The sequence below is a fragment of the Tamandua tetradactyla genome, chromosome 6 (genome assembly GCF_023851605.1).
Source record: "Tamandua tetradactyla isolate mTamTet1 chromosome 6, mTamTet1.pri, whole genome shotgun sequence".
Classification (NCBI taxonomy): Eukaryota; Metazoa; Chordata; class Mammalia; order Pilosa; family Myrmecophagidae; genus Tamandua; species Tamandua tetradactyla.
The window spans coordinates 68,486,627-68,500,261 of record NC_135332.1 but is presented as its reverse complement, the minus strand read 5'-3'; the positions used below and the strand labels follow the sequence as shown (position 1 = coordinate 68,500,261).

Genomic DNA, 13,635 nt, shown 5'->3' with positions numbered 1-13,635 from the left:
GATGCCATTATCATCTCTAGTTTACAGTTAAGAAAGCTGAGGGAGGGCAGGTTCCCAAGATCTTACAACTAGAAACTAGAGAAATTAGAATTCAAACCAACCTATCTGGCTTCAAAGTATATATTCTGAACTACTACATCACAAATGTTTAAACAACATAATAAAAAAAAGCCATAAAAGAACAGGCAAGAAAAGAGAAGGAGGAAAACTACAATGAAGCATTTGTAAAATACACAAAATAAATTAACAATTAGTAAAAAAGGAGAAGGACAGGAAGCAAGAGGAGGAGGAGGGCCTAAATTCCACCAATAAGAGATAAATACTAGGAGACTGAATTTTGAAATCTATCTTAATTATATTTATACAATTCCTACATTTTACATGAAAAAGAAAGTATTAATTATAAGGAAACCATGACAAGTTACAGATACATATTGTTATCCCACAAGCAATCCCTGAGGAAAATAGAATGAAAAACTGTAGAGCCAAACACCCAAAACATCAATGGAAATGGGATATTAAAAATGTATTCAAATAATCCAAAAGAAGGCAGGGAAAGAGGAACAGAGAGAAAAAGAAACCCAGAGGGTATGAACAGAAAGCACATAATTAAATGATAGACTTAAATCCACTGCAATTAAAAGACAAAGTTGGTCAGAATGGCTGAAAAAGCAAGACCCAACTAGACAGTGCTTACAAGAGATGCACTTTAAATATAAATACACAGTTAGGTTGAAAATAAACAAATGAGAAAATTATGTACCATACAAGTTAAGCATAAGAAGACTGCATTGACTGTATTAAATCTAAAAGAGGACTTAAAGACAAGGAGTATTCCCAGCAATTAAGAGACATACTTCATAATGATAAAAGGAGAAATAAATTCATCAAAGGGACATAACAATCATTAGTGGGTATACATCCAATGATGAAGCTCAATATACATGAAGCAAAACTTGATGGAATTAAATTAAAGAGAGAAACAGATAATTTCATAAACATGTTTGGGAAATTCTAACACTCTCTTTCAGCAATGAATAGGCAAACTAGAAGAGAGCAAAACAGTAAAAGCCAAGAAACTCTAAGCAACTACCTCCCTGGTCAACATTTGTCCTTGTTTACTATCTTCTGCAGAACTCCCCCTGAAGCATGGAGATGGTGAGCTCAGGTTCCTGACGGAAGAATGTTTCAATTAATGATGTGTACCATGGACCTAACAATGGCAGAAAGAAGTCCAACTCTAGCCCAATGACTTTCTCAACTCTTACTATGAATTAGAATCACTTGGGGAGCCTTTTAAACATACTGATGCCCAGACTCTGCACTCATGTACAGATTTAGCTATAATTTATCTGTGCGGGGTATTTTAAAAAATCTCCCCAGATGAATTTAATGGCTAGTGAGGGTGGAAAACCACTGTCCCGAATTACAAGGAAGTGGACTCTCTTACACTGGTAATGGGGATGCAAAATAGGGAATAACATATCAAGGATGTTAAGTACATCACTTTTTTATGAGAGAGGCTGTGTGTTTACAGAACAATCATGAATAAAAATACAAGATTCCAATATACCACCCCACCACCATTTTACATGGTGCAGTTGCAATTGATTTTTCTTACTTGCAGTACTAACTGAAGTCCATGGTTTAACTTAGGGCTCACTGTTTGTGTTGTGCAGTTCCATGGGTCTTCTTTAAAAATTTTATTCTCTTACCATATATGGAATCTAACATTTCCCTTTCAATCGTATTCCGATATGTTTCAGTGTTGTTAATTCCATTCACAACCTCACAACCTTGTACTACCATCACCAACCACCATCCATTACCAAAATGTTTCCATCATTCCAAATAGGAGACCTGTACACTTTTAAGTCTTAACTTTCCATTCCCTATCCCCACCCCATCCCCTGGTAAGTTATCTTCTGACTCTGTGAGTTTGCTTATTCTAATCGTTTCAAATCATACAATATCTGTCCTTCTACGTTTGGCTTATTTCACTCAACATGGTGTCCTCAAGGGTCATCCATGTTGTCATATGTATCAGGACTTCATTCTTTTTGAGGGCCACATAATATACCACTGCATGTTTATATCTCATTTTATTTATCCATTCGTCAGTGGATAGACACTTGGGGTGCTTCCACCTTTTGGCAATTGTTAGCAATGCTGCTATGAACATCATAGTGTGCAAATATCTGTTCTAGCCCCTTCTTCAGTTCTTTTGGATATATACCTTGTAGTATGATTGCTGGATCTTATGGTAGTTTTATACTTAGCTTTTGAGGAACCACTAGATTGTCTTCCACAGTGGCTATACCATTTTACATTCCAACCGCCATGAGTGTTCTTATGTTGCCACATTCTCTTGCCACACCCTCTCCAACACTTGGTATTTACTGTTTTTGTTTTTGTTTTTTTTTAAACAGCATTCATTCTCATGGGTGTGAAATGGTATCTCATTGTGATCTTGATTGGTCTTTCCCTGATGGCTAATGATAAAGCATCTTTTCATATGCTTTCTGATCATTTGTGTATTTTCTTTGAAGAGATTTCTGTTAAAGTCTGTGGTAGTTAGATTCAGTTGTCAACTTGGCCAGGTGAATGTGCCTAGTTCTGCTGCTGTGGACATGAACTAATGGTACGTGAATTTCATCTGTTGCTCATTACATCTGCAGTCGGCTAAGAGGCATGCCTGATGCAATGAATGATGTTTGATTTAATTGGCTGGTGCTTAAATGAGAGAGTTCAACATAGCACAGCCCAAGCAGCTCAGCATACCTCATCTCAGCACTTGCAGCTCAGCCCAGGCCTTTGGAGATGCAGAAAGAAGTCACCCCCGGGGAAAGTTGTTGGAATGCAGAGGCCTGGAGAGAAGACCAGCAGAGACCATCCTGTGCCTTCCCATGTAAGAAAGAACCTCAGTGGAAAGTTGGCTGCCTTTCTTCTGAAGAACTAACAAAATAAATCCCCTTTTATTGAAAGTCAATCCTTCTCTGGTGTGTTGCATTCCAGCAGCTAGCAAACTAGGACAAAGTCTTTAGCCCATTGGGTTGTTTTGGCTTTTTGTTGTTAATTTGAAAGATTTCTTTTTATATTGTGAATTTTGACTCTTTGTTGGCTATGTGGTTTTCGAACATGTTCTCGCATTGTATAAGTTTTCTTTTTACTTTCATGATAAAGTCTTATTTTTGATGCATTCCTATTTATCTTTTTGTTGTTGTTGCTTGTGTTTTAGGTGTGAAATCTAAGAAACCATTTCCTAACATGAAGTCCTGAAAATGCTTCCCTACACTTTCTTCTAAGAGTTTGATAGTTCTAGCTCTTACTGGTTTTTGATAAATTTTGAGTTGACTTTTGCATATGGTGTGAGATGGGAGGTCTTTTTTTTGCAAATGGAGATCCAGTTTTCCTAGCCCCATTTGTTGAAGAGACTATTCATTTTAATGGAGCAGTCTTTGGTCTCTTGTCAGAAATCAGTTGGCTGGGGTGGGCCATGGTGGCTCAGTGGCAGAGTTCTTGCCTGCCATGCCAGAGACCCAGGTTCGATTCCCAGTGCCTGCCCATGCAAAAAAAAAAAAAGAAAAAAGAAAAAATCAGTTGGCTGTAAATAAGGGAATTCTCAATTCTATTCCATTGCTCTATATGTCTGTCCTTGTGATGGCAACAGGCTGTTTTGATTACTGTGGCTTTATAATACATTATAAGATGGGAATGTGTGAGTCCTCCAACTTCATTCTTCTTTTTAAAGATAGCTTTCGCTATTCAGAGCTCCTTACCCTCCCATATAAACCTAATGACTGGCTTTTCCATTTCTGCAGAGAAGGTTGTTGGAATTTTTATTATATTGGATTGAATCTATACATTGTAATATTGACATCTTAATGACATTTAGTCCTGCAGTCCATGAACATGGGATAACCTTCCCCTTATTTAGGTATTCTTTAATTTCTTTCAGCAATGTTTGTAGTTTTCTATGTACAAGTCCTTTACACCCTTGGTTAGATTTATTCCTAGATATTTGATTCCTTTAATTGCTATTGTGAATGGCGTTTTTTTTTTCTTGATTTCATCTTCTGATTGTTCACTGCTTGTGTATAGAAACATTACTGGGTTTGGAGTGTTGATATTGTACCCCACCACTTTGCTGAATTCATTTATTAACTCTAGGAGCTCTGCTGTGTAGTTTTCAGAATTTTCTGTATATAGGACCATATCATCTGCAATAGGGAAAGTTTTACTCCTTTCTTTCCAATCTGGATGCTTTTTATTTCTTTTTCCTGTCTAACTGCTCTGGTAAGAACTTCCACTACAATGTGGAATAACTCAGTGTTAATAGTGGGTGCCCTTTCCTTGTTCCTGATCTTAGAGGGAAAAATTTCGGTCTTGCACCATTCAGTGTGGGTATGAGTGGCTGTGAGTTTTTCATGCCCTTTATCATGTTGAAAAAGTTTCTTCTATTCCTAATGTTCTAAAAGTTTCTCTCAAGAAAGGGTGCTGTATTTTGTCAAATACCTTTGTTGCATCAATTGAAATGATCATGTAGCTTTTTAATATTCATTCTGTTAATGTGAGGTATTGCATTAATTGATTTTCTTATGTTCAACCAACCTTGCATACAAGGGATAAATCCCTCTTGATCATGGTGTATAATTCTATTAATATGCTTGTGGATTTGGTTTGCTGGTATTTTGTTGAGGAATTTTGCATCCATATTCATAAAAGACATTGGTCTGTAGTTTTCTTGTTGTAGTACCTTTATCCAGCTTTGGTATGAGGGTAATTTTGGCCTCAAAAAATGAGTTAGGGAATATTCCCTCCTCTTCCAATTCTTGGAGGAATTTGAGTAGAATTGGAGTTCATTCTTCTTGGAATGTTTTGTGGAATTCCCCTGTGAAGGCATCTGTTCTGGGCTTATCTTTATTGTGAGATTTTTGGATACTGATTCAATCTCCTTATTAGTAATGAGTTAGTTGAGCTCTTTGGCTTCATCTTGAGTCAAATTAGGTAGTTTGTATTCGTCTAAGAATTTGTCAGTTTCATCTAGGTCATCTAATTTACTGGCATGCAACTGTTCAGAGTATCCACTGTAGTCTTTTTTTATTTCAGTGGGATAGGTAGTAATGTCCCCCTTTACACTGATTTTCATTATTTGTATCCTTTCTGGTTTTTTCTCTGTCAGTCTAGTTAAAGGTTTGTAGATTTTGTTGATCTTTCCAAAGAACCAGCTTTTGGTTTTGCTGATTCTCTATATTGCTTTTTTGTTTTCTATTTCATTTCTCTCTGCTCTAATCTTTGTTATTTCCTTCCTTCTCCTTGTTTTGGGATTAGTTTGCTCTTCTTCTCCTTCTTCCAGTTTTGAGGTTAGGTCTGTGATGTAAAGTCTTTCTTCTTTATTAATGTAAGCATTTAGAGCTCTAAATTTACCTCTCAGCATTGCCTTCCCTGGATTGCATAAGCTTTGGTATTCTGTATTTTCATTTTCATTCCCTTCAAGGTATTTCCAAACTTCCCTTCTGATTTCCTCTTTAACCCATTTCTTATTTAAGAGTATGCTGTTGAATTTCCAAATATTTGGAAATTCTCCCTCTGTTGATTTCTGTCTTTATTCTTTTGTGGTCAGGAATAAGCACTGTATGATTTCAATACTTTTGAATTTATTGAGACTTGTTTTGTGATCCAACACTTGGTCCATCCTGCAGAATGATCCATATACACTCAAGAAGAATGTGTATTCTGTTTTGTTGGATGCAGTATTCTATGTATGTCTAATAGGTTTAATGTGTCATTCAAGTCCTGTTTTTCTATATTGAGCTTCTGTCTAGATGATCTATCCATTATTGAGAGTGGCATGCTAAAGTCTCCTACTGTTAATGTAGAACCATCAATTTCTCCCATAAAATCTGTATTTACTTCACAATTTGGGGGCTCTGTTCTTAGGCGCATATATACTTACAATTGTTACATTTTCCTGTTGAAATGTCCTATTTATCAATGTGTAATGACCATCTTTATGCCTTCTAAATGTTTTTCTTTCAGCACTTTAAGTATTTCAATCCACTGCATTCTTGCCTTCATGGTTTCTGATAAGAAATCAACTCTCAATCTTATTAAGATGCCCTTGAATGTAGCATGTTGCTTTTCTCTTGCAACTTTCAGAATTTTCTCCTTATCCTTTGAAATTGATAGTGTAATCAATATATGATATGGTATATTTTCCTTCATGTTTATTGTGTTTGGAATTCTCTGAGCTTCTTAAATGTGCATATTCATGTCTTTTGCTAAGCTTGGGAAGTTCTCTGTCGTTATTTATTTGACTATTCCTTCTGCCCCTTTCTCTCTGGGACTTCCATAATATTATACTGGTGCACTTGAAGGTGTCTGTCCCATAGCTGTCTTAGGCTATTTTCACTTTTAATATTTCTGTTTTCTTCCTGCTCCTCAGCCTGACTCATTTTAAGAGTCTTGCTTTCAAATTCACTGATTATTTCTTCTGCCAACTCCAATCTGCTCTTAAAACCCTCCAGGGTATCTTTCATTTCAGTTATTGTGGTCTTCAACAAAAGTAGTCCTGTTTTGAACTTTCCCAGTTCTTTCCCAGCCAAACAGACTCAGGAACTCATGAATTGAATGTAGACTGGCTTCAATGATCCCTGTAGAGGGGGTCAAGATGGGTGCCAGAAACTTCTCTGATAGTTCCCCAAAGCCGAGCATTTCTGACCTGCCCAGCAAATGCAGCCCTTCAGCTGGCTTTCCCTTGCAGCCCTGAGGGAACACTGCCTCTCTAAATCTACACACCGCATCTCCCCCATCCCGGAGCAGTGTTGAAACAGTGGCTGGCACGGCTTTGTTCGGTGAGTTGAAACAATAACTGCTCTCAGAGCTGGGATCCAGTGATTCAAATTCATTAATCAAAAGGCTTGATCAGTGATCAGATGCATATGCCTCTCTTCTTGGGGAAGAGTATTTTTATGTCCCTTTCTTTCCCTGGCAGCTAGCTGGGAACTGGACCCTGCACTAGCCTGCTGTGAGAGTTGGGGAATGGGGGGGCCAGTAGCCACCACACAAAGAGAGCAATTTGCAGTCCTTTACTGTAATTTATCAGCCTCTTCCTCCCACTCTTCCCTGCAGACTGTGTTCTTCTGGCCTCTGGAGTTTCAAAATAGTTGTTTCAGGCAGTTCTTGGATGTTTAATGGTTGTTCTGGTGAAAGGACTGAGTCCTGGAGCTCCCTACTCTGCCATCTTCCCCAGAAGTATCCCCCTAAATACAGCTTTTTTTTTTCTAGAAATCTTATTTCTAGGAAATGAATAATGGGCATGTCCGTATAATTTATATTTGAGGCTTTTTGCAGCTTTATTTACAGTAGAAATAGATGATAGAGACAAAGAGAGAGAAGAAAGGAAGGGAGGGAGGGAAGACAGAGAGAAGAAAGTAAGAAAACCGAACTATTCAACAATATGGAATTGGTTAAATAAATTTAAATTAGGGTACAATGAATATCTCAATAAGATAATGTAGACATGTGTTTTACATAAAAGATGCACGTGATAAAGTCAGTGAGAAATTTAGGTTGCAAAATGGGCTATAATCTATCTTATTTGTGAAATATATACATATATTTGTGAAGTATACACACACACACCGATCTGCACATACAAAACATCTTAAAGGACATGCATCAAAACATTAACCATATTTGTTTCAAGGTAGTGATATTTTAATTTTAATGATTTTCTTCTTGCTTCTAATGTGTATACAACGAATATGCATTTTTTGCATGTAAAGAAACACAAGTTAGAAAAGAAAATCCAACTCTCCCTGTTTATGGTATCCACTCTTGAATGAGGGCAGCCTTTCATCTAGCCTACTCTAATCCTTAAAAGAGGGTCAAATGGATTATCATTCATGCTGGTTCAGAATTAGAACTTAGAAAAGCTCTGTGAAAGAGTGTGGGAACTGCTCCATTACCTTAGGTGGAAATCAAACAAGGGAGAATCCCTTTGATCCATGGATGCCCATTTCTTTCAGCTTCCTCTGGGTGGATCTGGAAGGCAAATATTAGACAGGGTGAGGTCAGCTTGCACCCACCTGATGTCTTTCCAAGGTGTGGCTGGGACTGTGGATACTGTCTAAATTTACCTCCAATTATCATACCACCTGTGAATCCATCTTCCTACAGATGGAAGGAATTTAGGCAGGCCCAACCAGAAGAAATGGAAAGAATGCAGAGTTTATGCTGCTCCACTCCTATCCTTTCCTCCATATCATCCCTCCCTCTTTTTTTATGTTCATAGTTTAAGAGAACCTCAAATTCTCTCTTTCCTGCTGCAAGAAACGCAATCTAAACATCTCATTCTTGTTAAAGCACTAGTATGTATTTTTTGAGGGAGGAACAGACTGAGCAGCTGTGATCACAAAGAAATGAGTCCCAGAAGAATTTCAAGTACCAACTTATAGGACAGGCAAAGAAGGTCCATAAAGTCTATAATATCTGGAACTATGGACCCACAGTTTCAGCAGAAAAAAAGAAGTGGGAAATACAAGTGCCAAGTGGAGCCAATTGCTATTAGGACATTATCCTTCAAGAAAACTCTTACCTCCAGGGAGAATCTTCTAATGATTTTGAAAAACTGAGGGATGAAAACATTTTCTAAACAGACTCTAAAAGTGGAGCTCAGAACCTCTGCACTCTCAGATAAACCCATCTCCTCACAATCAGGGAAAGAACACATTCCAGTAAGTCAAAAAAGCAGCCAGACAATCTTGATTCTACATCTAATTTATTTAACCATCTCCTTGCAATGGTACTAGCATCATGGGGTATGTTTCCCACAAAACAGTCTAAGAAATACTCCTTGATTCCAGGTCACCCAGCAAAGATCTGAAGGTGGTGGTATGTCAGAGTAACCTCCTCATTCTCCATCACAGGACAATAGTTGCTCTTAAAGGGAGCTGAAAAGCACAGTTCTTTCTGTCCTCTTCCTGTTTCACTGCAGCCAGGGTGATGGGTGCTTGTCAATACCATCCTCCAGTGACTGATTAGTTTAGTCTCCAATCCCTGTGCAGTAATCATTTATCACAGGGCAATCTGGGATGACACAAAATATAGCGCCCTTGTGACTCCTCACTCTCCAGCACTTGCTGACAGCAAATGAAAATGATATTGCCTGGCAGGACCAGCCATAACTCAACCTCATTTTCCAGAAAACCTTCATGAGACACTGTAGAATAATGAAATGCATGCTTCCTAAGAGGTTACAACAGAGATATGGCCATCATACGTTCCGATAAGTCTGTCCAACAGATGATCAGTTCACCTAGAAGTATAGTCTACATATATGATGGTGTAACTTAAACAAATAAGTTCAATGCAATATGACTCTTTAGTCATAAGCTCAAAGGTGACTAAAAATACCTGAACTGGTAGTGGTTTTGAGTAATAAGAAAAAACTGTTTTTCATGCTCAACTTGTCTGCCACCCCTCTTGAACAACTAAAAAGAATTTGCATCTGAAATGATGATGATGACAATTATATTGCTGATGATATCCCAAGTTACAGAATGTGCTCTTCTCTGCAAAATGATTTCACATTTATTTTTCATTTAGTCTTTATAAGAAACTCAGTGACATAGATAATGCAGGTAAATTATACATTTTTTTTCAGACAAAGTGTCATGGTTAGGGACAGGTGTCAACTTGGCCAAGTTGTGGTACCTGTTCATCTGATTGGGCAAGCGCTGGTCTGTCTGTTGCAATGAGGACATTTCATAGGATTAGGTCATGATCACATCAGCTACATCCACAGCTGATTCCATTTGTAATCAGCCAAGGGGGTGTGTCTTCTGCAATTAGTGATGCTAAATGCAATCATGGGAAGCCTTTTAAGGAGGACTCAGAGGAGGCAGGTTCCATTCCTGCTTTGGCTGGTGAGCCTCTCCTGTGGAGTTCATCCAGGCCATCCATCGGAGTCATCGGCTTCACAGCCTGCCCTGTGGATTTTGGACTCTGCGTTCCTACGGTCACGTGAGACACTTTCATAAATTTTATATTTGCAAGTGTTCCCTGTTGATTCTGTTTCTCTAGAGAACCCTAACTAATACACAAGGTAACTGAATGTCAATACTCAACTCAACATTGTGCAACTTCTTGAAGGATTGGGGGAGTGAAGCAGGTGGGAAACTAAAGCCAGGGCTCTTGATAATCTGTCTCCCAGTCTCCTTGCCAAGCTGTGTTGCTGTGATAGCTTAGAAAAGGAACTTGACTTAAGTCCTTCCCATTTTACAAATCATAGAATAAATTCAACTTTATTAGTCTTAAGGCAAGGTTTGCAAACAATAGACCTGTACAAAATGAAGCAAAGTAGAATAACTTGGCCAAAATCAATTTTACACTTATTGAGAACACAAGTTAAGGGATGGGAGAATTATTTATTTCTTGAGTAAAATTTTAAAAATATTTATGGAACACTTACTACATAACAGTCACTGAGTTAGGTATTAGGGCACAAAGACCCTCTCAAGGAATATAATCTAGAGGTGAGGTGGGCTTAATATCAATCTGTAAATGTTAAGAAAATGGGGCATGTATATGAATATGTCACACATGTAGTTCATAGCCCACAGTGACGTAAACATTTGATCATTGACCAGTTAATGGAATTGAGGGAGACAAATGGAAAAGTCCAATTTCCAAAGAAGACAAAATTAGAACCCAAGTCACAGAAACCATAGAAAATCCATGAAAGACAACTCTACTTTTAGTTTCTCTTCCGTATTCTAGCAGGAGGTTTTTGGCTTTGAAAATAGTGCCCAAGGCCAGGTTATACATCCCTCCTCTGTACACTTAGATATTCATCTATCTTCCTCACAAACTATAAGCTGCATCTTGTTTATCTGGCATCCCTAACAACTAATCTAATGCTTGGAACATAATGAGATTTTTAACTCAAAATGTAATTTACATTCCATATAATTCACCCATTTGAAGTGTACAATTCAGTGTGGTTTAGTATATTCAGAAAGTTGCATAAACATCACCACTATCTAATTCAAGAACATTTCATCACTCCCAAAGAAACCCCATACTCTTTAAATGTCACTCCCATTTTCCCTTCCCCCAGGTCTAGGCAAGCACTAATATATTTTCGCTATAGATTCATCTATCCTGGATATTCTAGGTAAAAAGAATCAAACAATATGTGGCCTTTTGTTTCTGGCTTCTTTCAATCAGCATATGGTTTTCAAGGATCATCTATGTCATAGAAGTACCAGCATTTCATTCCTTTTCATAGTTGACTAATATTCCATTGTATGGATGGACCATATTTTTTTGATCCATTCATCTATTGATGGACATGACATGTGAATTGTTTCCACGTTTTGATTATCTCAAAGGATTTTAGGATATACTTGTTGAACAAATTAGTGACCTTCTAAATGTTCAAGTCATAAGCTAAATGGGTAATAAACATGAAAACCATTCAACTTCATTAGTAATCAGAGAAATAGAAGCTAAAAACAATGCAATATTATTTTCCAGTTATCAGGTTAGCCAAGACTTTCTGGCTATAATTGGAGTGGTCGTTTCTCATGGGCAGGTGGCAATCAAGCACTGGTAATGGAAGTGCAAATTGGTAGGAACACTTTAAAGCACTTGATGAGTCCTATAAGAGCCTTGACTTGTTCATATATTTTTGACTCTCCTAATTCTCTATCTGAAAGCAAGACTAAGAATCTAAAATAAAATACAGGAAAAAAGCTTTATCCGTGAAGATATGCATTTATAATAATGAAATATAAAAACGTACCTAAATATCCAGTAATAATGGAATGTTTAAAGAAGATCCAGTATATATGTATAGCTAAATGGTATTTGGTCATTAAATATCACTTTTCAAAGTGGTGACATCAGAAAGTGCAATTAATATCAAGTGAAACCAGGTATGGTATGGTTGATCTCAAACATGTGGGAAATTCATAGAAAAAAAGGGAAAGAGGAAATACACAACAATTTAATATGAATTTTTCTGAAAGGTGATATTATGGATGATTTTTATTCACAAGGATGAAAAAAAAAGAGGAAAAACTTTGCCATAACTGAACATACTGCGTTTTGAGTTTAGATACTTTTTATGTATATGTGGCTTAACTCCCCTTTTAAAATGTAACTCTGAAGGGCAAAGGGATATCTTAAATAGTGTCTTTTCCATACCAGGCATGCAACATGTATTTTGTGAATTAATTTTTAAAAAATAGTATTTTCACTTTTATTAGACTCCATTTAACCCATTCAGCCATGCATACCTTGAATAGTTATTTCTAATAATAGTTGAAAACAAGGTAAGGGGATATTAAAAAATTAATCAATATAAGTTTCTGCAATTCTTTTCAAAAGGGTCATCTCAAAAGTAGTTAAAGGAATTGGTGACCAGCTTTATCCACTGCCTCAAGAAATTGCTGGATGATGATGTTAAGAATTACTGATTGCATATGTAGAATGGTATGATTTCTAAATGTTGGGTTAATTTCTTTTTTTCCGTCAATTAATAAAAAAAAAAAAAGAAATTGCTGGAATTAAGGGCACACTGGGAAACATTAGCCATTAAACAACATTGTACACGGATGCAGTGACAGAGGCAAATGGCTAATAAGTCACCTATGGGGGTGACGTAAGTTCACACTTAGTACTTTTTCCAAGGTCAAAGGTGTATTTTCATCTTAACCCCATGAGCAAAGGGGCAAATAGGCATTCTCTTCATTGGAGGAAAATTAATGGTCTTTCTCTTTATGCAACCGTTGCAAAAGTTGCACGTTTGTCAAAAGTTTTAAATGCAGTTGTGCAAGCATCTTTTTTCCATTATATTCAAATACTCAAGTCACTTTTGGGGAAAATATACTCCCACATGGTCTTAATTCACTTCTAGTCAACTTATCAAAACATTATCCTTTAAGATTCATTTTAAACCCAGAAAATGATCTGAGCTTCTCCTAGGCTGGTATTAGTTCTTCCTATAAACAAGTTCTTTCAATTACTGGTTTTGCACGCCCTTCAACTTTGCATGTATTTGCATGACTTAAGTTTAGGTCAAAATTGAAAACCTTTGAATTTGAGCTGCAGGCATTATTCGTATAATTCAGATGTAAGTATCTGTGTGGTTCAAATCATCTCAAGTAGAGAATGTCTGAAATGATGTGCTTTACATTTTGTTCCTACACAGATGGCTGAGTTAGCACCTTAACTCCTTCTACTTACATAGCAAAGTCAAATTTTAGCTAGCTTTGCAAAACAATAATAGTTAAAATTAATTACAATAATTTATTATATGCTGGGCCCTGTGTATGCAGGGTTTTCTTTTAGTTCTCACAAGAGAATAAAAGGGAGATATTGAAAAACCTCATGCATCTCATACCCTTTCTCTCCCTCTCATTGACCACTAGTATTTCAATTTACCCAATTTATTTTACCACTTACCCTGCTATTATTTATTTATTTATTTTTTATCCATATATTTTTACTCATCTGTCCATACCCTGGATAAACGGAGCATCAGACACAAGATTTTCACAATCACACAGTCACATTGTAAAAGTTACATCATTATACAATTGTCTTCAAGAATCAAGGCTACTGGAA

The 13,635-nt window shown here is 36.9% G+C and overlaps 1 protein-coding gene across 1 annotated transcript in view; it reads right to left on the bottom strand.

The window, feature by feature from the left end:
* LOC143686104 (uncharacterized) overlaps positions 1-13,635 on the bottom strand; it is a 165,366-nt gene that overhangs the window by 56,981 nt on the left and 94,750 nt on the right. Inside the window, exon 4 of the mRNA XM_077163132.1 lies at positions 7,971-8,046. Within this exon, the coding sequence (XP_077019247.1) occupies positions 7,972-8,046 (75 nt within the window). The 3' untranslated portion in view covers position 7,971. The remainder of the gene's footprint in view (positions 1-7,970; positions 8,047-13,635) is intronic.